The following is a 27527-nucleotide window of genomic DNA, read 5'->3' as shown; positions in this document are numbered from 1 at the left end:
CCATCCTCTCATTCTCCCTTTCTCTCTCTACATTCATCCATTTTCCCCTCTGTCACGCTATTCTTCCTTGATCTATTTTATTCCTTTCACTCAATATTTCTTTTGCAATCGATCTTATCCCCCTCTCCTCTCCTCTCCTCTCCTCTCCTCTCCTCTCCTCTCCTCTCCTCTCCCCTTCCTCTCCTCTCCTCTCCTCTCCTCTCCTCTCCTCTCCTCTGCAGGGAAAGAAGAACAGTGTTTTCAGAGAATGTTACTTTGGGAGCCAGAGACACTGTAAGCTGACACGACTGTTCCCCGCCAGCGGCTACACCTTCAGAGTGGCTGCACACAATGACATAGGCACCAGGTAGGTGACATGACATACACATACATACTATGCTACACTCACACACACTCACACAGTTGAAAACAATACAGTGTTGGGCAGAGGTTCTTAACCTTTCTTCAGTTAGAGGCCCATGTGAGAAACGTATTCCCTTGTATAGCGACACAGGTTCATTAAAATATATCACTGTTTTTCACATCAGGATGCGCCAGATGTTGGCTCTTGATACAATTTAAGGTCTCAAACCATATTTTTAGAAACCAAGGGCTTCATGATATGCGTTTTCAGCGCAGATCCACAAACGGCCCACGATGACGGACAGACACGCACAAACCCGCACAGTGCCATCTGCGGCTATTAGTCTGAATGTGACATGACTCCCGTCTTTCTCATTTTCCCTCCATTTCCTCGCTCCTCTCGTCTCCTCTTCACCATTACGGCGCGGAGCATCTCCCCTGCGGTCGTTAGGGTGACAGGAAGAGGAGAGGAGGTGATGGAGGGAGAGGGAGGGAGAGAGAGAGAGAGGGAGGGGAGACGAGCCGCCTGGCCTGAATGCATCCTTCAGAACACACACACACACACACATGCACAGGCACACACACGCTTTCTGTTACCTGCCATTTTTCTCTTACTTTCAGTCTTTTGCAACCCCGCAGACCTCTGCTGCTGATCATACATTCAAATCCTTTCCCTCCTGCAACTTCTCGCAAATTAGCCCTTCCCCCCCCTGTCCTCTCTCTTCTGACTTCTGACACGCTATATATCCTATTTTCCCTCCGCCACAGCTCTCCCTTTACTCTCTTCCACTTACCTCCTTCCCCGGGAGCCCCCACCACCCCCTCCCCATCTGCGTGAACACTGATGTCAATGTCCTTTTCCTATTTGCATAGCCTCCTCCCTTCTCTCTTTCCTTCCATTCCGCTTCTCTAAAATTTGCCTCTCGCCATCTCTGCTGAATTTCGAATGCATAAAGCACGCCCTCTCTCTTCCCTCACCGCTCTCCCTCTTCTCTCGCTCCCCCACTCTCTAAAAAGCAATGATCCGAAGAATATTGAGCCAATAAATTGCATCTGCATTTTAAGTAAAAACAAAAAATTGGAGTTAAAGTCAGTAAGATGCATTGTGTTTGCAGCTATATGTAAATCACCATTCAACCATCCAACATCTCTTTTTTCTCCCTGAACCTGTGTGTGTGTGTGCGCGTGTGTGTGTGTGTGTGTGTGTGTGTGTGTGTGCGTGCAGTGGCTTCAGTACGGAGGTGGTGTTCTACACCATGGGCACCCTGCCTGCCCTGCCTCTGGCACCGCGGCTGGTGAGGGCGGGGGTGTCCTGGGTGACCCTGGAGTGGGGGCGTCCCGAGGGCAGCCCCAGCGAGGAGCAGCTGAAATACACACTCGAGATCCAGGAGGACAACAGCGTGAGTGCCACACACACACACACACACACACACACACACACACACACTTAATAATAATACCAGGGCTTATTTAAATTGGTGTGAATGGTCTAGGTTGCCCCTCTCCTTTACTTTATTCCTCCTACAGTCAGCACAATTGTAGATATCATGGCTCATTTTCAGACAAAGCCAATAGCTGCTGTTCCTTCTTGGACAGTATGAAAAACAACTTCCACAGACTTGACAATTGCCCGAGCTAAATAATCCATCACAGTAAACATGAAGCCTTAATTTGGTTTATTCTAAGCTCCTGTCTTATTGTTATTTCATTGTTCCCCAGTTGATTGTTTTTATATCAGTGCGTGCAATACATTACGCTCTACTTACTGTTAATCACCTGTCACCCACAGGAAAAAAAAATGGAAGTCTCTACCAGGAAATAATCCCTCAAATGTCGCCCTACAAACTTAATTGTCACATCAATGTCATCTTGCGTCTTTGTATTTTAAAAACAATCAACAAGAAGTAAATGTTAAAAATGGAATTATATACGCTGTGCTTTGCAAAATGATTGCAGGAAATTTAAACCAGATGTAGATAGCAGTAAATGGGCTGTAACTCTAACTGACACACACACACACACACACACACACACACACACACTCCTAGAGCAGTTGGTCTGACAGTGTGTCTCCCACAGGGAACGGACTTTCATCCAAAGTACACTGGAGAAAACTTGACCTGTACTGTACAAGGCCTGAAGAGGAGTACACAGTATAAATTCAGGGTAAGAGAGGGCTGCGTATATCTGTGTGCAGTGTGTGTGTGTGTGTGTGTGTGTGTGGGGATGTCAGACGGATCTTTGTATAGAAAAGATTCATGATGAACTGTATATAACTATATGTTTCTTTCCTACTACTGTGTGGGCCAAAATATTTTTAAGGTGTGTGTGTCTGCGTGTGTGTATCTGCACGTGTCAGAATTAGGTCATGTAGTATTGTTAAATAAGTAACATTTTGTTTTAAGCTGCTTGGAGTACCAGATGGGTTTGATTTGCCACATTGGGCGATACAATAACAGACAGAAAATTTTGATGATTTGAAAGTCAATTTAGCATACTTGTCTGCGATTGGTAACTTATCTGACACTATCTAAATTATATTGATACAATTGGTAAACCCCACCCATCTGGTGCTCCGAGAAGCTTAAACCAAACCTAACCGTAAACACTAATAGACTTAACCGTAAAACTTCGTAAAGACTTAATTGCAGATACTGTTTGACCCAGTTTTGTTTGATCTCAGGTGTGTACTTGAGTACATTTGAGTCATCTTTTCTGTCTCTTTTCCTCTTTTTTTAGAACTTCCACTAACACCAGCCAATCATGTTGTCTTTCTGTAGCAAAGTAAAGCCTTTTGTTTCCAAGGCTACCCACTTATCCAGGTGTCTTTCAATGGCAATACAACCTCCATTAATCTAGCATGGAATACAGCAATTTACCACCTGAGAAATGGCTGCAATTTAACCAATAGTGAAACAGGCAATTCACCAGTCATTCAGCAACTAGGGAACGCTGTTAGGCCCCACTGAAAGCTGCGATAGTTGTTGATATTGTGAGCATGCTGTGAAACAAAATGTACTGACAGGAGAAGAGGTTTACATCTGTATGTTTGTGTGTATGCGTGTGTGTGCGTTCCCGTGTGCATGCATGTGTGTGTGAGTACGTGCATGTGTGTGTTATCAACAGTGTATTGGGGAGTAATCATCGCAAACAATGCTAAATCATCCCGGCCTCACATGTACTCTTGTACCCATGCAAACACGCACTCGCTCACACTGTCAGAGTGAATCAGAGGTGAGATGCTAGGTGTTTTAAGACACAAACACACTCACACACACACCTGTGTCCTGTGTGCTGGCCATTTGTTGTGAACTCCTGAGAACAAAGCGGATTGATTGTCCATTAGACGGGGTAATGGAGGGAGTACTGTGAAGACAAAGCAAGGCGGAGGAGAGGAGAGGAGAGGACAGGGGATGATAAGAGATGAGAGGGAAAGAGAAAGGAAGACAGGAGAGGAAGACAGGAGAGGAAGCCAGGAGCGCCAGAGGTGAAGGAGAGGAGAGTAATGAGTTTGGAACAGAACATTTAAATGGCTTCAATTAATCAGGACAGTTACTTTTTGAAAGGGCGCACATTTACTTCCTGATAGATTGATAATTTCTGTCTCCTTTCCATCCTCATTTTACCACATTCTCTTTGTCTTTTCTTTCTCTCACACTATACACTTCATCCCCTTCTCTCTCTCTCTCTCTCGTTACCTGCCCTCCTCTCTCTCCTTCTGTCTCCTTACCTCCCATCGTCTTTACCTCTCTGCCACCCTCTCCCTCTTCCTGCCCCCCCCCTGTCTCCCTCTCTTGCACTCTCTTACCTTTCTCCCTCCCTCTTTTGTCTTACCCTCTCTCCCCTTTTAATCCTCCCTCCATCTCCCTCCCTGCAGCTGATAGCGTCGAACATGGAGGGGAAGAGCAGTCCCAGTGAAGTGTTGGTGTGCACCACCAGTCCAGACAAACCAGGCCCCCCGTCTACCCCCTGTGTCACCGCAGCTACGCCCTACGGATTCACCGTCACCTGGGGTACACACACACACACACACACACACACACACGTTCTGCATAAAACTCAGATTCATGCATGTACAAACGCACGCTCAGACTGGAACGCACAGAAACGCACACACCAACGCCTTATGCAAATGGTAACACATGTATTCACAAACAGTTCTTCGTTCACTCATTCAAAATCCACCAAATGTGCTACTTAAATATTTATATTTATCAATATTCATTGTTCATACATAGTTTAGCAATGAACCCACCATTTAAATCCTCTAACCTACAGTTGCAGCCAATTAAAATACAGCAGCAACTTTGGGCACAGGCATCATTTAGCACAGTGCAGCATGCTGCAGAACAAAAGTATCGATGAGAGGTGTTAAGGTGTGGAAAATCGTTCACAAACTGCTGCCTATGCAACTCTGCTTATCATCATACAGCGGCAGCAGTATTAGAAGCGATTCAGTCTCTTATCGTCCATCTATCCTGCATTAGTATTGCACCCTGTCCTTTCTCAAATGCTGTAAAGTAAAACCAACAAGGCGTATCTTGTGCCTCTCAGTCAGCTGGCGGTCAGATCATCGCTTGGGTCTTCTGATGACTGACAATGAAAATTTTTTAAAATGCCTAACAATTTTCTGTGGTATGCAGTGAACGCAGTAAAAAGTCTATTCTATATGAACCACATCCTGAGCGTTTCAAATGACTATTCTGGGTTCCTGCATTATGTGACTGTTTGTTGCTGTAGATACTAATTTATTACAGTAATACCCAAGGGTGTTCTTCACTGTAATTACAGGTGCAACGGTGATGCAATAACTCAGTTCCCATAATATCAGGGAAAACATCCTAAGGGTATCATGGCTTTTATACAACAGTTAACAACATGTCTACCGTCTAAAAAGATGTCTTCAAAGCAGGATGCACACAGAGGAACAACAAAATGGAGAAAACCAGATCAATTGCTTACCAGCTCCCTGGTTACCACAACAGTTGGCAGCAGTTTGCTTTTCTGTTTTTTATGAGATTTATCAGCATGATTGGAACGTGTCTCACTAATCAGATTGTTTGGCTGGAAATACCCGCTAGATAAACTGCCCCACCCCCTGGTGGTTGAATGATTTACAGTGTAATTGCTACAGAATTGATGAGGATCATAAATACTATGACAAATCTGTCTCAACTTATGACTGTGTGGTACATAAATTTTGCTGATACTGGGTTGTTTTTGTAGGCATTTGACATCTTCTCCTGACACCATGGCGTATGTAAGATATTAACCCAAAATAAAATCAACCCATTTACTCCTCCCCCAGATCCTCCCCAGGACAACGGGGGCTCAGAGGTTCTCACCTACCTGCTGGAGATCTCAGAGGGATGCTCCGAAGGTACGAGCAGCACCCGCTCTCACCCAGCAGCCACCCCTCCCCCCGCCTCTTTCTTTCATCTGACTAATGCCCCTACTTCTCTCGTTCTCTCACAACCCTTCTCTCCGCCACTGATTTTTAATGTTCTGCCCATTTAAGTGCCTGCTATAAGTCCATTAGCTGTCGTTGAAAAAAACACGGTAAAACACAGTGTACTGTCCTTCCTTTCTCGCTCATACTCATTCTGTCTATCTGTCCATTTCCCTCGCTCTCTCTCCTGAGAAGAACAATTCCGTAGTCTCTATTAGCATCAATTCAACACAAAGCGCTGCTGGGTCTTTATCAGGGAACAATCTACACTATAGGAAACCAAATGTTCTTCTGTGCCTTTCATCATAGAGTGAATTGGTGATTTATTGGAAAACAGTCGAGAACAGGGTGATCGCAGGTGCTGTAAAATGTCTGAAAAGTCTTAAATTATCTACATTTAACGCCTTAAAAGGTATTAAAATATCTTAAATATAGTAATAAGAGGTCTTATTTTTTTCACCATGAAATGGTACTGCATGTTCAATCTTGGAATGATACAGAACAGTGTTAGTACAATATGCAAAAATACAATATGCTTTTTTTTTTTTTTTCTTCACTGTATTTGCTTTACTTAACACAGTGTGTATATGTGGGTGGCTGGATGTATGTGGGCTGACTGCTCTGAAACAGATTTTTGCGTTTAAGAAAAGTTTAAGAAGTTTAAGAAAATAAGTTCCATCCAGCTGTCGATTTGATGTGCAGGGCCAGGAGGTTTACTTTACTCCTGTTGAACTTAACTTAACCTGCAGTTAGAATAGCTTAACGATATGAGCATATACATTACATAATCACAGTACATTGTCCCCTATGTGGTGAGATTGTCTTTTGAGTGGCGGTGAAAACAGGACACATGTTTAAATAACAAGAGTGCTGCTTCACAGGCGGAATAATGCATTTCCTAAGCCTACACAAACATCAACAGAACAAAAAACAAGCAACACAAAGTGGTGTACAGATATTATTTGGGTCAATGGGATTCAATTTCTGGGAAAACAGTTTGGTCCACTGCAGCATGCAATAACAGCCAGAGAATGTGTGTATGTGCTTACGTTGATTTGCATGCATGCGTGTGTGACCGGTTGTGTAATTGCTCTGTCTTGTATTGTGCGTGTGTATGTGTGTGTGCGTACAGCGAGCCAGTGGGAGGTTGCATACAGTGGTCCGGCAACAGAATGTGTGTGTGAGCGCCTGACACCTGGGACCTCCTACCGCCTACGTGTGTGTAGCATCAGCACCGGAGGACACAGCCCGGTAAGACAAACACACACACACACACACACACACACACAGTGGACAGTTTGCACACACATAACCACCAAAGCACCCACCTGTCTTAAATTAACATTTCAGCCAGTTAATAATCAAACTGATCTATAATGACTGTTCTGTGTTATTTGACTCCATTTCCCATGCTCCTCTCTGCTCCTGAAGTGTACTGTTAGCGTTCCGGTCCGTACGTTAAGCGTCCCACCAGGGCCCTGCCAGCCGCCAAGGATTGTGGGTAAAGCCAAACACAAGGAGGTGCAGTTAGAATGGGGTGAGTGCAGACAAGTACGCAACACACACACACACACACACACACTGCGTAGTTTTATTTGCTAGAGAGCTTTTGGCTGTTTTTGAGTGAGGCAGCTAAATCAACCTTTGGCTGCTTCGTGTGTTTCCCTGGCAAACTCTAATGCAACCCAAATCAACCATATTTCAGCCTAATTCAGCCCTAATTTAGCCCATTAAATGCCTAACCCAGCCTAATAACTGACCTAACTATCCTAATGTCGGCCCATTGTTGCCGATTAGCGCTATTGCGTGTTGGCAGGCAAAAGTCTCCCAGCCGGAAAAGTTGAGGAACCTCTTGTTTTAACCAGTTTCATACAGCTGGCCTCAGCCTTAATCAGCTCGCACTCAGATAGCGCCGCTGCAATTACTGGCTTGAGTGGAAGGTCAGGCATTATGCATGGCAGGGTTTTCCCCACTGCCTCCCTCATTCATTACTTTCACTTCACTGCAGCCAGAATGAATCGATTGATAAAAGAAAGAAAGAAAGAAAGAAAGAAAGAAAGAAAGAAAGAAAGAAAAGAATCCCACGCCGCAGAAAGAGAAATGTACCTGACATAATGAGCTGGAAACATCTGCATACAATCATCTAAAACTACACATAATCACAACTAAGTCCTCTTAAGTTAATTTATAAAAGATTTTACGATTATTACATCCACTGGGCCAACACAGATGAGTCCGAATATGGTTTCTGATCACAGTGTAATAGTAAATAATCTCCTTCTGCTCTCTCTCTCTCTCTCTCTCTCTCTCTCTCTCTCTCTCTCTGCCCCCCCATTCTAGACTCCCCTCTCTCCGAGGGAGTGTGTGAGGAGTGTGTGTTCAGTCTGGAGATGAGCGAGGGTGACACCGAGCCGGCAGAGGTGTACCATGGGACGGAGCTGCAGTGCACCGTGGGTAGCCTGCTACCTGGTGCCACATACAGCTTCCGACTGCGGGCCGCCAACGAGGCTGGGGTGAGGCACACACACACACACGCACACACACACACACCAGATCAACAACAAAAAACAACTTTTTTTAAATACTAGTAATTAGAAATGAATGTGGATTATCTTGAAATCCTAAAAAAGAACGATAAATATTGCATGCCTGTTATACACACACGTCACCGTGAGAATCATGCATCCTCAACAAGTCAGCCATTCAAGGAGTATGAAAGTAATTCTTATTTTCCACTTGACAGCCGTGTAATTTTGTGTTTTATGGTTCTTATGGCCATGAAATCTAGTCAGCACATACATTACAGGGACTGTGGAAACTTTCAGTATGAGCCACAAATGGAAGAACACCAAAATCAACACGCACATGCACACACACACACACACACACACACACACACACACACACAAAAACACACTCACACACACAGGGCCAGCAGTTATTAGGGCAGATTGTCCCAGACAGACTAACAGGGGCAGTGTTTAGATGCAGAAGTGTTCCACAGTCTGAAACAAATCTGATTGGTTTGATCAGCCAGACACTCAGAGCTGGTTAGCACTCAGACTGGCTGATCAGAAAGCACGCGCGCACACACACACACACACACACACACACACACACACACACACACAGATGTAAGCAAATCATCACATCACAGACAATAACAAGCAGAGAGACACTTGAGAGGAGAGCAGTTCTCTTAGTTTTGGGCAATTCTCATCCAATCTCATACAAACATCTTGTTGCCAAGATGGCGCCAGGTGTCTGTGGAGGGCTGTCAGCAGTGTTAGTTCACGTGTTGTTTTTAAACTTCATAGGTTTTAGAGTTGATTATAACAGCCTTGATCGTCATAGAAATTGTGCCTTTGTCCAAGAGCTTCTGGACAAAGACTGTCGTTTTTCAGCAAATGCTGAGGGAAAACATTTTGGATATGGCAATGAAGTTTTGATCACCAGGCTTCTTCAGTCCAGCCTCTCTGGCAAGGCAAGTAGAGCCAGAGGCAAGCAACAAGCTGACGCTGGCGGCATCATACTGTCTATCTGCCTGCTGCTTTCGGGAGACATTCACCAGTGTCCTGGTCCAAACAACTCACAGGCGATAAAACACAGGATCGATGTCAACCCGGGTGGTTACTGCCCTAACTGTGGGAAGGTGGTGAGAGCTAATGCTAAAGCAGTTGCTTGTGATTTTTGTGATACATTTGTTCACATAAAATGTGGAAATATCACATCAAAAACTTATGATCTGGCCGTAAGGAGTGACTCTGACATTCCCCTGGTGTGCAATGGATGCTGCTTGAAGGAAATGTGTCCCGCGGATGTGTTTGATAGTACCCCGGAGATAACGTGTTGCTCTGAGGACGGTTCGCTTGATACGTGGAAAGATCCTGATGTTTTATTTAATCGGAGAGGACTTCACTTTATTCATATAAATGCAAGGAGCTTGCTGCCTAAGCTTGAAGAGATCAAGCACCTTGCAGTTACTTCCAAAGCTGCTGTGGTCGCAGTGTCCGAGACATGGCTTGATAGCTCCATTCAAGACGCAGAAATTGAGCTCACCGGTTACTCCGTCTACAGGCGTGATCGCAACAGAAATGGAGGTGGGGTATGCTTGTTTATAAGGAGTGATCTAACATTCAATCCGCGAGCCGACCTCCAGGTGGAGGGCTTGGAAACGGCATGGATTGAGCTGCTGCTTCTCAAGACTAAACCCATTATTATTGGTGTCTGTTACAGACCTCCTAAGCAAACAGACTTTTATGAACTTTTAGAGATGACTTGTATTAGGAGTAATGTATGCATGGAGAAGGAATGTATTATATTGGGTGATTTTAATACAAACTTGCTATTGCCTCCTAGTAAGAGTTGTTTAGTTAAATCATTTTCAAACTTCTGTAAAGTGTTTGGTTTGCAACAACTAATTACTGAACCTACTAGAGTGTCTGTAAATAGCCAGTCCATATTGGACTTGATATTGGTCTCAGAGTGTGAAAAGATCTCCCAATCAGGCGTCCTTGATATTGCCTTAAGTGATCATAAAGTAATTTTTTGCACTCGTAAGATATTTAAATCACAGATAAATACTGGAAATCACCGCTCTATTAGGTCCAGATGTACTAAACATTACTCAGTTGAGGGATTTGAACATAGGCTTTCTGAGAGGGATTGGGCTGATGTTTTGGGTAGCAATGATGTTGATAAGGCTTGGACCCTTTTTAAAGAGCATTTTATAGCTGCACTTGATGCTGTTGCTCCAATGAAGGAGACTAGAATTAAACAGAGAAGTGCAAATTGGATGACTACAGATATTTTAGATCTTATTAGACAACGAGATTTATATTTTAGAAAGTTTAAGAAGTCAAAATTGCCTACTGATTATGATAAATATGTTCATTTTAGAAATCAAGCCAGATATAAGACAGAGAAATCAAAGTCCCAATTTTATGAGGATGCTATTGCTGAAAATTCACACCAGCCCAAAAAATTATGGAAAGTACTTAACGAAATGGGCTCCACAGGAAAGTCCAAAACAAAATCTGGCAATATTGGACTAGTCATTGAGGATAAGATATGTTTTGATAAATGGAAGGTTGCTAGTTATTTTAATAATTTTTTTACAACCATTGCTGCTAGTTTGGTTACTAAATTACCTTGTGGCTCAGGGAGATATGGCCTATCATTTGCGAACTCTTTCTACAAAGATAAAAATGTTGTTCCTGATGTATTTGAGATAAGTCCTGTTTCAGTGGAAAGGGTAAGGATGTGTCTATCCGCATTACCCACAAACAAAGCAACTGGATTGGATCTTATTCCAGCCAGATTTCTGAGGGATAGTGCCAGTGTAATTTCTAGTGTGATTACTCATATAGTAAATTTATCTATAAGTCAGGGTAAATTCCCATGTGAACTGAAAAGGGCAAGGGTTGTTCCCCTTTTTAAGAAGAATAGTAAATCAGATGTTGGAAATTATAGGCCAGTATCAATTTTAACATCCATGTCTAAGGTTTTTGAACGTCTTGTGTTTGAGCAGGTTGAGGAATATTTAGTTAAAAAAAATTTGTTGTATGAGCTTCAGTCTGGTTTTAGAGCAGCATACTCTACTGAAACCTGTCTTATTCATCTGTTTGACTTTATTAGACAAAACTTTGATGAAGGAAAGTATGTTGGCATGATCTTGCTTGATTTGCAAAAAGCCTTTGACACAGTGAATCATACTATACTGTTATCAAAACTACAGTGCATGGGTTTTAGACATACTGCTGTAAAATGGTTCACTTCTTACCTTACAGGAAGAACTCAAGTCTGTGATGTTGAAGGGGTTATATCAGAACCTCAGGATATTACATGTGGGGTGCCGCAAGGCTCTATTTTAGGGCCTCTTTTATTTCTTATGTATATAAATGATATGCCAGCGGCTGTGAAATGCAAGCTTTTACTGTATGCTGATGATTCTGCGTTACTGGTATCTGGGAATAATGTCAGTGAGATTGAAAACACTCTTAGTAATGAATTAGAAAGTGTAAGAGAGTGGCTCATAGATAACAAGCTCTCAATACATTTGGGCAAAACCGAGTCAATCCTGTTTGGAACTAAGAAGAAGCTGTCAAGAACAAATACGTTGAAAGTCTTTTGTAATGGAGCTGAAATTGTATCTCAGACAAATGTCTCATATTTAGGAATAATATTGGAGCAGTCACTCTCCTGTGAATATATTGCTGCTAAAATATTATCTAAGTGTGCCAGCAAACTCAAGTTCCTGTTTCGCAGAACAAGGCTTTTCGACTTTTCTGTTAAGAAACTTCTCGTGTCATCATTGATACAGTGTCATTTCGATTATGCATGCTCTGCTTGGTACAGTGGTTTGACAGCTAAACTCAGGAACAAACTGCAGGTGATGCAAAATAATATTATTCGGTATTTATTAAATGCATCCCCTCGAACTCATGTTGGTAGTGATGAATTCAGAAGGGTAGGACTGCTGCCAGTACAGCTCAGAGTAGAACAACAGAAGCTGCATCATATGTACAATATTATCAATGGGTATGCTCCTCAGTACTTGTGTTCTCAGATAACAATGGTCCATACTCAGCATAACTATAATACCAGGGCCAGTGTGCGTTCATGTCAAGTGCCTCGAGTGAATAATGTAGCTAGAAGTTCCTTTTTTTATACTGGTGCCATGTTGTGGAACAGCCTTCCGTTACACGTCAAGTTTTTAAATATGAGAGGGGCTTATAGAAGTCAGGTTAGGACTTTTTTATGGAACAGGGTAACAGATTTATAATGAAATCTGCAATGACATTGTTACTTTAGCTGTCCTTGTTTTTCTGATGTAGGAGTTATTTTTTATCTTGTAATGGTGGTGATGTGTTTTTTTTTTTTTTTTTTTTTTAGGATTGTGTTTGTTTAGTTTTTATGTTTAATGTCTTGTGCTTCCTTGTGTTTTTCTTTGTCTTTTTAACATCTTGGGACCATGTTGGAAATAAGTGTTTTTCACTTTAACATGTTATCCTTTGGATTTCTTTGTTTTGTTTTTTGTTTACTAATCCATAAATAAAATCAATCAATCAATCAATCAATCAACAGAACAGACTACACACTAGGGCTGCCCCCTAATAGTCGACCAAACCGTTAGTCGATGAGAAGAGTCTTAGTCGACCGAGTTTTCATTGGTCAGTTAGTCACAGGAAAAAAAAGGGTTGCCAACTTTGGGTACCTGGCTGGAGTGAGATTTTGATGCCCTCAAACTACAAAGCAAGGAATCTCTGTCTGTCTGTATGTGTGTATGTATGTGTGTGTGTGTGTGTGTGTGTGTGTGTGTGTGTGTGTCCTTCGCATATCTCGACAACCGTTCGTCCGATCTACTTCACACTTGGCGGGTGTATTGCTGGGGACCCAAGGACGTGCAGTGTCGGATTTGGTGCAATTTGGACATGCGACACGTTCAATATTAATAAACTTTGAATAAACAAGCGAACAGCGCTCTGTGCAGCAGCGGGGCTCAAAGCCTTGGTGAACCAGAGTGTATTTCACCGGTGTTTCTGACCGCGAGAAGCCGCGACTTGGATGTGTTTTCTCAAAAAATATATATTTAAATAATTAAATTAATATCATAAACGTGCGACGACTAGTCGACTAATGGCTTGAACTAACACTACTAGTCGACTAGGAAAATCTTTGGTCGGGGGCAGCCCTACTACACACACACACACACACACACACAGAAACCAATGGAGAGTATGGTGTGTGCTTTCTGTGACACACACCTCCAGCGGCCCCCCCACTCTAATGTATGTGTGGCGTCTCTGTGTTTCTAGTTCGGTGCATACTCTGAGCCAACAGAGGTGACGACTGCAGCGGGGCCTCCTGGCCAGTGTGGGGCGCCACTCATCACTCTCACCAGCAACACCTGCCTAACGCTCAACTGGGAGGTGAGACACACACACACACACACACACACGGTCATACAGATAAGCACCTATATTTAGGCAAATAGCTCAAAGCAAAAAACCAATTTCTTGGAGAGGAACAAGGAAGAGAGAGAGAGAAGGCAGATCAATGAGGAGAAAAAAGGGAAAAAGAAGTATAATGATTTGAATAATGCAGTGCAGCTCTACAGCAGTGGTATCTCTGCTCTCAAACGATGTCAAAATAAGGTCAGCCTCCCTTTTTCTATTCCCACTGACCTGAAAACCTGCCTGCCTGTTTAAAGTTGTGGGCCTGGAGTGTTGTTGATAGGCTTTTTGATGGCACTCCAACTCCCCCGGCTGAAATACTGATATTGAATGAAAGCCTCTCTCTGGTGTCGTATCCTTGATTGAATACAACCTTTCTCTTGTCTATCCTCCTTTTCCCTTTGCCTCTTTTAAGGTGACAGTCTGTCTTTTCTCAGTTTATTTTTTCTCAGTACTTTGTTTTTTATTTCTCCGTCCTTCTTCCCCGTACCATTTTTCGTGAAGTGGCTCGTCACTACTTTCATATCGGCTGCAAACTGTGTGTTAAGGAAAAAACCTAGAAACCTTTGCCAAAAATGAGATATTCATATTTTCTTTTTCTTTTTTTTTGCCTTTCTGTTACAAATGCAAATGAAAACGGCTAGTTTGCATACATTTTACATACGTTTTGCTTGGTGTGCAAAACATTGAACACCGATTGTCTCATAGGTACTCTGAAAACTGATGCAACCTTGTGATAAAGTGATAATGTAATAATTAATAATGTAATAACTGCTGGATAATGTAATAACTTTTACGAGTCAATAACTTGACTTATAACTTATTCATGTCAGATATTGCTGGATAATGCAATAACATCTTAAGACTGATATTGTATTTTTTATTTTATTTTATTTTTTTCTGATTTGATAATGCATTATTAATTAACTGGTGATTATTACATTATGAAGGGGTACACTTTCTATTTTTTAATGATTACAGTTTTATATCTGGTAGGTTTTACTACATTTTCAACCTGTTTAGAGTGATATTTTATTACATTGTGACCAATTATTACATTATCAGTTGCAACAAACTTCTTAACTCCAAGCTCCCAGTTGTTTCACTGAGTTGAACGGAGTGTGTGTGTGCTGCTGTTGAAGTGTGTGTGTGCTGCTGTGTGTTGCAGAGCCCCGAGGGTTCGGGTGCCGACATCTCCGAGTATCGTCTGGAGTGGGCGAGGGAAGACGAGCCCATGGAGCTCATCTACTGCGGAGCCGCCACACAGTGTGAACTGTCAGACCTGACGCCTGCCACACTCTACTGCTGCAGGCTACAGGTAACACACACACACACACACACACACACACACGCATACATACAAACTGTACATACATGAACCCACTGAGCTCCACACACACTTAAACACACAAGTACACACACACAAATCTACCTATATGGGCAGGAACACACTCATCCACTCTCGCTCACACATAAACCCACTGATGGGCACACACACACACACACACACACTGTACTCATACAAACACAGAGAGATACATGCATACAAGGTAGAAGCGGGCACAAACTAATGCTTAATGCACATAATTGCACTGATACATGAACACAAGATATGCAGACACACATACAACACACATAGATGCTTGCATGCATGACACTGATGACGCACAGATTCATAAACGCATACACACTCACACACTCACACACAACGTACATACAAATGCCAGTCAAGGGCAGCATCAACAACAAGAACGCACACAAACAGTGAAAGGTTAAAAGGTAATTCATTCTGCTTGTGCTCTGCCTCTTAATCTGAAGGATAAATAAGTGCTCTGTTTCTCTATCTGTCACACACACACGCACACACACACACTCCAGATGTACCCTGTGGGGGCTATGAATTCAGTAAGAGCATGTTTTATGGTTCCAGTCTTTATGGGCTCATTTATAAGGTTTATATACGACGGATTAGAGGACAGCAAAAGGTCGTATGCCCTAATCAGTGCTTGAGTGTGTGTACACAGTTGTGTTTTTGCGTTTGTGTGCGTGTGTGTGTTCATGTTTGCATCTCACTCATATACCTCGTACCTCATGTACCTCTTAGCCGGACTGCAAGAACACCGTCATACCATAAGCGCAGGCTCGGTTGAACTCTCAATGACTTCTAGCCCATAAGTTCTGATCCGATTTCTCCAAAACCTATGCAAGAAATCTATTTAAATATAGTTTTAAATTGGAACTACCTGAGGTGCGCTTGATTCATGAGGGCACTTTAAACAGCCAGACACTTTAACAGCAAGGTAAGATAAATCAAGAGTTCCTCACATTTCTTTAAGTTTCTTCAAGCCTCTTCAAAATATATTTGACAGCTGAAAATAAATCAAGCGTACCACTGTTGAAGAATATTTTTTTTTTTTTATGCCTGATACTCAAAAGTGCACACTTGCAAGATAAAATAGTAAGTCAAGGGCTCTTGATATTTTCTCAAGCATTCAAAACACTTCTCTCTTAGTATAGATCTGTAAATCTTGCCTTCTGCTCCTTGAGGTGCTCTTGATTGATGTTGCTGGACGCTCGACTGGAAAGCGACACATCCTTTGCAAAATAAGAATTCAAATTCAAATAAGTATTTTTTTGACTATTACAGATAAACCCAGTGCACCACTACTTACAGTCAACTATTTCTGTCGTTATCTGACACATTCAACAGCCACAAAGTGGACCCATTACTCGCCAGATAAGATGAACCAAGCGCTCCTTATGTTTCATTCAATTCAAGCATTCAAAATGTATTAGATGTGTATTTAAAATGCATTTTGTCCTCGTTTCCTCCTCATTGAGTTCACGCCGGGCCATTAAATAGACTATTACGACTGAAAAGCGATTGAAGGGCTTTTTGATAGAGGACACTTGAGCTGAATATAGATGTGTTGTCACACAGCATGGGAAATAGACTAATGTTCTCTCACATCTCATTTGAATTTCCCCCCTCTGCTGATTTCTTCTTTTTCCCCCTTTCTACTTTACTTTCTCTCGCTCTTTGTCCTTCTTACTCTTGCTTTATCCTGCCATCTCGTTCCACTTCCATCTCTCTCTTCCACTCTTTCTCTTCTGTTTCCCTTCATCCGTCTTGGTCTCTTTCTCTGCCCGGCCTCTTCATCTCATCCTTCTCTTCCTTGCTCTTCTTTTCTTTGTTTCTGTCCCCCCCCATCCTTTCATCCCATCACTCATCCCAATTCTCCCTCACCTCCCACCATCTCTCTCTCTCTCTCTCTCTCTCTCTCTCTCTCTCGCTCAGGCGGTGAATCAAGCAGGCGTCGGCCCATACAGCGAGCAGGTGAGCTTCCAGACCCCGGCGACCAACCCCGACCCGGTGTCCACCCTCGCCCTCCTGGACCTCCTGACCCCCTCGGAGTCGGGCCACTCCCCCTCCACCTGCCTCCTGCTGAAGTGGGAGGAGCCGAACACCAACGGGGCGGAGATCACCTCCTACGTTATCACCCTGGACGACCAGACCATCACCGTGGAGACGGGGACGAGTCACCTGGTCACAGGCCTGCAGCCCGACAGCGAGTACAGGTACACATAAGGCACATGAACACACACTTACATAGATACACACACACACCTCCACAGACACATACACACACTTTGCATTACATTACATTACATCATTTAGCAGATGCTTTTGTCCAAAGTGACTTATAATAAGTACATTTTGTCAACAGTAGTCAATGTGTTGACAGTTGACAGTATGTGAACAGTCATGCTCGTTCAGTCTTACACACACACACACACACACACACATACAAACACACACACACACTCACACACACACATTCACACTGCTTGCCCACTTTACCCCTGTTTTCAGCTTGACATAAATTCATAATAGGCTAAACTGATGTAAAGCATATGAAGATTGGGTCTTTTAAGGGAAAACAAAAATAATGCTTTTCTTAAAATAGAAAGTTTGATGATGATATTTACCACTACACCCCTGCATACATATAGAGCCGAAACCCAAATAAAAGCAGTAGTAGTGTACACACTCGCCCCTCAGCTCTTAGATTCCCATACAAACCATGCAATCTTATCTATTTTGTAATTTTGTAATCATAATATCATAATCATAATGTTCTGGTCAACTTTTTCTGCTGTTAGCAGACTGTGAAATGATAAGAATCGATACCTGTACAAAACTACTTGCTTTACACTGCAGGTAGATGGATGGCCCAGGTGTCTCCATACAGTAGCTAGGGATAGCCAGTATAATGTTTGCATCAGCAATGATGTCAGACCCGCATACACTCACACAGCAGTAAACAACTACTTGGTAATCTGAATCACCAGCAACCTTTGTGTTATCTCTGTGTGTGATTCTGTGATTGTGTGTGTGTGTGTGTGTGTGTGTGTGTGTGTGTGTGTGTGTGTGTGTGTGCGATTGCATGTGTTTGAGTGATTTCTTGGAATTGGGGAAAAGAGGAGGGGGATTTGTGTTTGTATGTGTGTGTGTAAGACTGGGATATGTGTGAAGTGGCAAGGTGATCGCACATCATTGTTTTCATTCTGGGGTTGTTTTTGTCACTGTCACTCTGCTCTCTTGCATAATAGCTGCTACTGAGACAGAACACCGTGTGTGTGTGTGTGTCTGCCTGTAGGAGCTTCTGTGTGCCAATGACGGTAATTCTGTCTGTTATTTACAGGGATGGAGTACTTCAAATAATACTATTCATGTTTAATGCGTGTGTTGTTTTGCTGAGGCCCGCAGTAATTGCTCTGTCGGGAGTAGAGGAGTGTGTTTGTATGTAGGTTTACAATGTCTAGATACTTCAAATAATGGTGAGATTTCTCTTTTTTTCTGTTCTCCTCTGTCTATGATGGAGAGAAATGTAGAAATCTGAATATAGATGGTGCATCAAATGACCTCACACCTATGCAAAAGTACCAAAAAAAAATTCGAACACCGATTTTGACGTTTTTTAAATATTTCTACTTGAATTGAATGTTTACACTTACCCTTTTATTACCCCATTAACCCTCGGGTGTCCAAAAGTCAAATGGAGTATTTTATGATGATATGTTTTACAGCCATCCATATGCATCTTAGCACTGTTAATACCGTCTCAGTCCATTAAAAATGGTAAGAGGAGTTTAAGTCCCTGGAGGCGCCGTGGGAGGGCTGACAGTCACACAGCACAGATTCACTAAAAGCTGCAGTGCTGCTGAGTGCACACGACACCCTCAGACTGAAAAGAAAATGACCGCATGTCAGTTACCAACCACGAACAATGAAAGGAGACAGTGCATTAGATGTTAAGTGCGTGCCCACCATGCATAACTAATCCTACATAAATTGAGTTCTGACAGAAGATTTGGCACTAATATGAACGAGTTGTGAGTTTGACTGTGCAGGAAGGTGCAAGCCACACGCTTGATTGACAATTAAACTTTTAGTGTCAAAAAGTGGTATAGGCTTGTGTCACATTATTAGGTTGTTTCCAACTGGTAAAAATCCCAATTCTATTTACATTTTTAATTTATCTAATGCTTTTATGCAGAGCGACTTAAATGAGTGGCCTGGTCTCTTTAAATATCAGGCCACCTAGCTGCAATTATACAAATGATAATATCTCAATTCAATGAATATTAACTGCACTTAGTGAAAATATTAAAGCTCGACGGTGGTGTGGGATCATTTGTGTGATGACCTTCATTTAAATGGGAAATTTGTGGCGTTTTGTGTGTGTGTGTGTCTGTGTGTGTGTCTTAAGCTCTGTCCAGAAACTATTGGTACAACAGTTTTTATTCAGAAAGTTTCCCATCTTTTCAATTAGTTTCTCTCAGCTCATGATAAAAACAAGAGGGTAGGAAACAAACAGCGCACCTAAATTGATCTCATTATTTGATACATAAATTCCTAAATGTATTCCTTTAACATCCCACGCTGAATTCACCTCCAGTTTCTTTCTCTCTCTCCATCCCTCTTTAGCTTACTCAATCTCTCTCCCATCTCTTTTCTATATAATTCAGTACCCAGTGAATGGGAGGATGGATGCTGCCCTTTGTCCCGTTTGCTCACACAGCTGCATGAATTATAATGAAAGGTTACAGTTGGAGTATCAGCAAGTAAATGTCAGACGGTAGATGCTCACTAGCAGAGGGCTTCTGATATGGATGCTAATCAGCTAATCAGGCATTGACAGAAAGGGGGAGGAGTATAGGAGTGGGGGGGGTAAAGTGAGAGAGTGAGAGAGAGAGAGAGAGAGAGAGAGAGAGAGAGAGAGAGGAGGGGGATTCTTAGAAGGAAGGCAGCAGGGGAGTTTGAAAAACAGTCCTTGCCAGTTCTTGTTAATGATTGGGAGGCATGTGTGTGTCTTTGCATGTGCATGCGCGCACATGCATGCATATGTTTGTATATGTATGATATGCATATATGATGTTATACGCACACACACAGTATATTATACAACAGTTAGTTCCAGGCAAGTAATTTGATTGGACAGGAGGCATTCCATGAGTGCTGATATACAGTGTAAATAATAGAAGTTCTTTGTTGGTGGAGACAAATAAAAGACAAAAATCTCTAATTGCATATGCATTTGTGGGTGTTCCAAGGCTAATGGAAATTGGCAGTGGGCGTGATTTCTCAAGACCCGGTGGCCTTTATCATCGGTTGATTGCGCTCTGAATTGAAGTGCTAGGAAAAGTATGTCTTATCATTTTACGGCTCCTCCGAGACAAAGTGTGCAGCAGTGATTCCCTTTTGCATGCATGCTACATACAGTAAGAAAGTGGGACTACTGTACTGGCTGTATGTGTATCCTTTAGGCCTGACATATTTAAGTCTGAGTGCATCTGTTCCAGGAGAGTACATGGAATTGTAATGGTAATGTGACCCTCTGGGATCACAGAAGCATCGAAGGTCAGAGCTAAAACACCAGATCAGCCTCTTCGCTGAAAATTACCCCGCCATTAGACCATTAGGTGCACAAACACACAGAGAACACACAAGGCTACGCGGGTACAGTACATACATTTCCCAGTAGTTTCATGTGTATGTATTTTTAGAATCCTAACTAAACCCCCTTCTACCCTCTCTCTCTCTCTCTCTCTCTCTCTCTCTCCCTCCCTCCATCTTGCAGTGTGCAGATCCAGGCGGTGAATGCCATTGGCTCCAGTCCCTTGAGTCCACCCCTGCTGGCGAGGACACGCCCCCTCCCTCCAGCCCCGCCCCCTCTCGAATGCTCGGCGGCCGGCCCCCAGAGCCTGAAACTGAAGTGGGGCGAGAACGCCAGCAGCACACACACGCGCGGCCTGCTCGCCGACGACATGGTCTACACACTACAGATGGAGGACAAGAACCACAGGTGAAGTATACACGCTACGCTGCACCCCTCTTAGTGCGTCGTTCACTTCATAGTGTACACTGAGAAGTGGATACGACTTGGTTTATTCACATCAGAGGGAGGACATGAACCACAGGAGCAGCACACACTGTACGCTACGCCCTGCATGCTTTGTACTTTACCTTATAGTTTGTTTTTAAGTCATTAACAAGGTTCCTGAAGGCATTGAAAGTTTGTAGATTTAAGGATAGTAAAACAAGGCTTTAAAAGCGTTTTGAAAATGTTTGGACAGGCTTGTAAGTACTTCATGTTTTAAATTAACATATAGAACTACCCATTTCATCGATATGCCCGTTTGACAAGATCATGAGTAAAAAATGAGCCCTCTACAATATCTAATTTTGACTAATGTCATGTCTTACCCCAAAACATGGTAATTTTGAGTCATTGGATTTCACCAAATAAGACCCTGACAGTCATTGAAAGTCCTTGAATTTGATGTCCAAGTGAGTGTGGGGGACTTGTTTTGTTGTTTTTTTGGACATGAATAGAAAATAACACTTAGGGTGGCTGTTCTTAATGCTTGTACTTGGGTTTTTAGATTTATTTTCGGCATCAGGGTCACCCATTAACACTATACACACTTCAGTGTTGAGTGGATATTTCCTAAAGGACGGAACCCTGGCTGTCAAAGGGGATTGAGTCTGTGAACTTCCGGTCATAGGATGAGCGCTCTAAACCTCCAGGCCGCCCTTTGGACCACTTTCCTAAGACACCTCAACCCACAGCTGGTCAATACAACACATCAGGACCCAGAAAGTCAATAGTACACACACACACACACACACACACACACACACACTCACACACACACACACAGAGGAAGGACAGAACATGAGCAGCTTGAGCGAGGGAGAGGCTGTGTGCATGCACGCATGGTTGGAAGTGCGCATTTGTGCGTGTGTGTGTGTGTGTGTGTGTGTGTGTGTGTGTGTGTGTGTGTGTGTGTTTGTGTGCGATAACCACATGTACCAGGGAGTAGTCACGTTAGGTCCATCTAGAGCCGGCCTGAATAAAGCCTCCAACCAATCAACCCTCCATTTAACTGACTGGTCAGACAGGAGTGTGTGTGAGAGAGAGAGAGAATGAAAAGACTTAGGAAGAGGAGGAGGAGGAGGGGGGGTCAGAACATAACTACTGAGGGGGAGTTAGTCACACACATTGGAGAGAGAGAGAGAGAGAGAGAGGAGGGCATTTTTATAATGTTAGAGGGAAGGGAGGCTTTAATTCGCTGAAGCAGAAATAGAAAGGGAATGAGAAAGGGAGGGATGGACGGAGGGATGGGAGATAGATAAAATGGAAGAGAACAGCTGTGGCGAGCCACTCTTTATCTGCCTGTCTGCCCACCTGTCGAATTGTCTGTGTGTCTCCCTCCCTCCCTCCCTCCCTCTGCCACCCCGGTTGGCTGGTTGTCAGTATTTGAATTAAGGCTTGGATGGCATCACGCTGGCACCCAGATACCTTGGCACCCCTGGAATGGTCCAGAGTGCAGCAGGCAACAGATGGGGCTCTAACCAGCAGGCTGTGATCCGTTAACCTCCCCAACACACACACACACACACACAAATGCATGCACGCACACACACTCACTGCCAGCCAAATAAAAAACAGCTTTCACAGCTTAGAGAGTTTTATTTACCCTTTCCTAATTGGCACAGAGGCATCAATATGGCAGTATGCTGGTTTGTAGGTGTGTTTGTGTCGGTGTATCCACGCTTGCGTACATACGTGTGTATATCTGGGTCAAATGGTATTTCGGGAATAATTCTTGGCATTTGTTTTAACCTGCGTACATTACCAGATGGTACAGTTTACTGTCAATAACAGAAAAGTATACTTGTTTGATTTTCACATACCTTCCTCTGATTATATGAAGTTTTTGGCACATGTTGTCCTGTCCTATCTGGTAAACCCCACCCCCCTAACCCTAACCGTCGCACTCCCAACAAGTTAAAACAAACAATAATAATGTGCAAACACAATCAACCCACGCCAGTGCCACTCATTTCATTTCATTCCCACTGAATCAACATCTAACTCTAGTTCATCTTGTTCTTAGACACTAGAGATATTCTCGAACACGAATGCCATATTTGGCAATGCATGAATAACGTGTTTTAAACAAGTATTTTTCCTTTACGATTTTTTTCAATATTACCCATATGCTTTAGTAGTGGTTAGGGTTAGGGTTAAATCGCGGAGAAAACATAGCCAAAGATACAGGCTGTTATACAAGAATATGCAAATTAAACAAAAGGTAGAGGTAGTAAAAAATTAACATAGTTTTTAAAAATAGGTTGAGCAGGTTGTGCAGTTCACAGCATATTGGTAGTTCATAATGAAGATGTTTATAATTGACTGTTCAGTGTCTCCCAGTTAGGAGTGGCGGTCAGTAGCTTAGAGTAGTTCAGAGCAAGAATGAGGAAATACATTTTGATTCATAAAGACATTTTTTTCAGTTTATAATTGACCGTTTAGTTTTCCCAAGTGTTCATACAGTACGTTCTACCATACAGTAAGTTCAGGGTTTATAATTCCTGCTTATAATTGTTCATTGCTATGGTTTCTATAAAAGCATATGTTTAGGGTTACGTAACATCTAGGCTGTTGTTTGTTAAATAAAACTTTAAAAAGCAAATGATCTGGTTTTATACTTCATTATTATTGATGGGTCATTGCAAAACCACAAGTGTAATGCCTTAATATGTCTACAATAGCAACAGCAATGATTACAAGGGGGAAAAATACTAAGAATCGGAGAGATTTTTAACATTTCAGTCTAAACCACACCCACTTCTGATTTAAGCCCCACCCATTTCCAGATTTATCCGAACGTCAAAACAAATAATTTTGTTGGCTGAACAAATACAGATACAAATGCAAATGGGAGCGCACAACCCTATTGCACACACATTATTTCACTCCGTCTTCCCCATCTCCGCCATTTCCTCCACGAGGAAAACGTCCATAAACCCTGTAATTGACTGAATCGCTCCATAATGACAACGTGTGATTCCTGACTCATCCGGTCTAATTGCCGCTACTTAGGATTCATTACTTGCAGCTATTGGTGGTTATGACAGAATGTGTAGGTGCATTAGCGGTGGACAGAGGAATGGACTGAGCTGGCTGACAGGACTGCCAGCCCAGCACCCTCCTCCTCCTCCTCCTCCTCCTCCTCCTCCTCCTCCTCCTCTTACGCTCCTCCTCTTTCTCCTTTGCTTTCTAAACACGCTCAATTAGAGGGAATTACCTGGAATTTTTATTAATAGTGAAATCCCCATGGCAACCACATACTCTGTGGCTATTAGAGAGCATGTTGAGGGAGAAAGGAAGGGCGCTTTGAAGCAGAGGAGGACTGAAAATATTCTGCTTTGTAAACAACCGTATCAAGTAGCCAACTGCAAATAACGTTAATTATGTTTCATTTTCCCCAATAACCTTCAGTGTCATTTCTCACCAAATGGCATTAGTGTCTATTTGTAGGTTTGTTGACTTTGATTGTTGTTGGTCAGCCTTCCTTTCTGTCTCCGTCTCTGTCTGTCTCTCTCTTTGTTTCTCTCTCTCCCTCTCTCCCTCTCTCCCTCACTCTCTCTCTCTCTCCACCTGCCTATCTAATTCACTTCATTGTTAGAAAGGTGACTTCACCTCTGGAAGACCCCGGGGGGAAATGAGTACCCCTTCCATAATTTTTCTCCCTCCCTCGTCATCTTTCATCCTCCCTTCTTCCCTCTTGTCCACCCTCCCCACACACACACACCCTCTATTTTGCGTGTGTATTAGATGATAAAGAAAGCCGTTGTCTTGGGTTCAGAATATTGAATCCCTTTCTTTTTTCCCCGTTACCTTCCTCGCCTCTCCCTCGCCCTCTCTCTTTCTCCCACAGCGTATTTTTCCACTCTTATCTCACTGTAGACAGACCTGTTGCTCTTGTTTTGCCTTCTGTCTCTTGGCTTTTTCAGTTTCACTTGTCTTCCTCACTCCATTGTTGCCCTTTGCAGCAGGATGAGTTTGTTTTGGATGTTTTTTTTCTCATCGACATTACCCAAAATGCCCTCTGGCCGGGGGATTTGGAGTGTTTGGGCGCCATGGCAACTCGGGCAGCGCCGGCAAAGAAGGCTTCAGACTTCTGACACCGTGGATTATTACGGTTGAATCCAGGTGGAATCGAACCCACAACCTTAATCCCCTGAACTGCTTGACGCTTCTGTTACTCAGCAGGCATTAGAGGCAAAGCTAGGGTGCAGATGCTGCGATTCATAACAATTATCCATCCATCCATCCATCCATCTATCCACCCACGCATCCATTCATCACTGTCTCTCTAACCTTTCATCCATCTTCCATCCATCTTTCCTTCCCTCCATCCTTCTTTAATTCAATCCTTCCATCTGTTCGTCCATCCGCTAATATGTTTGTCCATCCATCCGTCCCTTCGTTCACATTGTCCATCCATCCATCTGTTAGTCAATCCACCCATTTGCTTATCCATCCATCCATCCATATTTCTCATTTGCCCATCCCTTCATCCTTGTGCCCATTCATTTTTCTCTTCATCTGTCCACCCATCTGTTTTTCCAGCCAGCCAACCTTTCATCCGCCTTGAAAATGAGCTATTTCTCTTTCTCTGATGCTGACCTTGGTAAATAAGTATAGAAATAAATGGGTAACGACAATACCAACAAAACTCATCCTAGCGTCCCTGACGGCTTCCAACCTCTCTTTCTCTGTCCTCCTGTGCTCTCTGCTATTTGGCCCTGGACCAAGGATGTTGTTCATCTCGTAAACTGTGTCCTGGCCTGTTGGTGGCTCACCGAGTAGAGCGCGTACCGTAAGGCTCAGTCCGTCCCGCAGCGACCCGGGTTCGAATCCGGCCCGCGGTCATTTGCTGCATGTCCTCCCCTCTCTCTTCCTGTCTCTCTCACACTGTCTCTACCAATAAAGCATAAAATGCCTAAAACAAATCTTTAAAAATAAAAAAAGAAACAAGGGGAGACTAGGATATACATATAGCATTTACATTGCCACTAATCTGCTAATCCTACCAGCAGTGTGAGTCTATATATGTGTGTGTGTGTATTTACTGTAAGGCCCAGTGTCGAGTCAAAAGATTAACAACACCATATATCAGCCAGAGAAACACATCACTTCTCTGTAGTACAGCTACATAAAGAGCTCAGCTGGAGTTATGGCCTTCTACTAAACTCACTCTCTCTCTCTCTCTCTCTCTCTCTCTCTCACTATCTTTTTTTCTCCTTCTTCTCTCAGTGTCTCCTCTCTCTCCTCTAACAACTACCCTCCATCATCGCCTTCCTTCTTGTAATTACCCAGTCACCTTTCTGTCCCCCCTTTTCCTCTTTCTTTATTTCTCCCCTCTCTCAAACCCTCCATTCTCTCCTCCGACTCCCTTCGTCCATCACCGCCTCTTCTCTTTTTACTTGCCCAGTCACCTTTGTCTTTCTCTCTCTCTCTCTCTCTCTCTCTCTCTTTCCTCTCTTCCGCAACTTCCCCGCTAGCGCAAACAGACGTTTAACTTATTGTGCCGAAAGCTGATAGCTGGAATAAATCAGCCTTTTTCATCTCAAACCCCCATTTCTCACTGACTCACGCGCTCGCTCACTTATCATCTCTCCTTCAATCCATCCATCTGTCCGTCCAGCTGTCTTTCCAGCCATCCAGAAACTTTTTGGGGTCTTGTTTTCATCAGATTTGTGACTATCTGTAATGGCCTGTCAGTATTTGTCCTGTGCATTCATAAATTCAACCGCTATCAGTTTTACCTCCAGCCTCCCTGTCTCTTTTCAAGGTCTCCCCTGCTAACTTCTCGCCTCCCCTTCCTCTCTTGTTTTCCAATTTTCTAACTTGATATGTGTTTATATGATTTTCCTTTTTCTTGTTTGATTTCATTGCGGTTTGCTTCCCTGATGGCCTAATAAAGGCTCGTTAAAACTCAAGCTCTCCTTTTTATCTCGTAACTTTGTGACGACTGCTGTGGCGCTCAGTGTCTCCTCCCTCGTTCCTCTCCCTCCATTATTTTCTACTGCAGTTCTCAGTGTCTCCCCTGTGCCCTCTCACTCCCTCCTTCTAAATATTATTGCAGTATCCATTGCAGCGGCACGCACCGATCAATCGGGCGACGATCATAATCGGCCAATAGAGGTTCGAAATAGGTCACCGCTGATCGTCCAAGCGCCGCTTCAGCTGCCCGATCACATTAGAGGCCTACATTCATTATTTATGCTCATGTGCTATTTGACAGTAATTGAATACGGTCATCTTCTTTTCTTTTTTTTTTTAATAGACAAAGGGCCCATCCGTTCTTTAAGTGGCCTTGCTGATTTTAATTTCAGAATTGCCCGGAGCGCAGCACAG

At 43.1% G+C, this 27527-nt stretch overlaps 1 protein-coding gene across 1 annotated transcript in view; it reads left to right on the top strand.

The window, feature by feature from the left end:
- fndc3ba (fibronectin type III domain containing 3Ba) overlaps positions 1-27527 on the top strand; it is a 77389-nt gene that overhangs the window by 43710 nt on the left and 6152 nt on the right. Inside the window, exons 12-23 of the mRNA XM_071912396.2 lie at positions 222-346; positions 1568-1742; positions 2422-2508; positions 4220-4355; positions 5651-5722; positions 6924-7042; positions 7223-7328; positions 8132-8304; positions 13609-13722; positions 14915-15064; positions 17045-17325; positions 20892-21116. Coding sequence (XP_071768497.1) covers positions 222-346; positions 1568-1742; positions 2422-2508; positions 4220-4355; positions 5651-5722; positions 6924-7042; positions 7223-7328; positions 8132-8304; positions 13609-13722; positions 14915-15064; positions 17045-17325; positions 20892-21116 — 1763 coding nt within the window. The remainder of the gene's footprint in view (positions 1-221; positions 347-1567; positions 1743-2421; positions 2509-4219; positions 4356-5650; positions 5723-6923; positions 7043-7222; positions 7329-8131; positions 8305-13608; positions 13723-14914; positions 15065-17044; positions 17326-20891; positions 21117-27527) is intronic.

Source organism: Centroberyx gerrardi, chromosome 17 (genome assembly GCF_048128805.1).
Source record: "Centroberyx gerrardi isolate f3 chromosome 17, fCenGer3.hap1.cur.20231027, whole genome shotgun sequence".
Classification (NCBI taxonomy): Eukaryota; Metazoa; Chordata; class Actinopteri; order Beryciformes; family Berycidae; genus Centroberyx; species Centroberyx gerrardi.
This window is presented reverse-complemented; position numbering and strand designations above follow the sequence as displayed.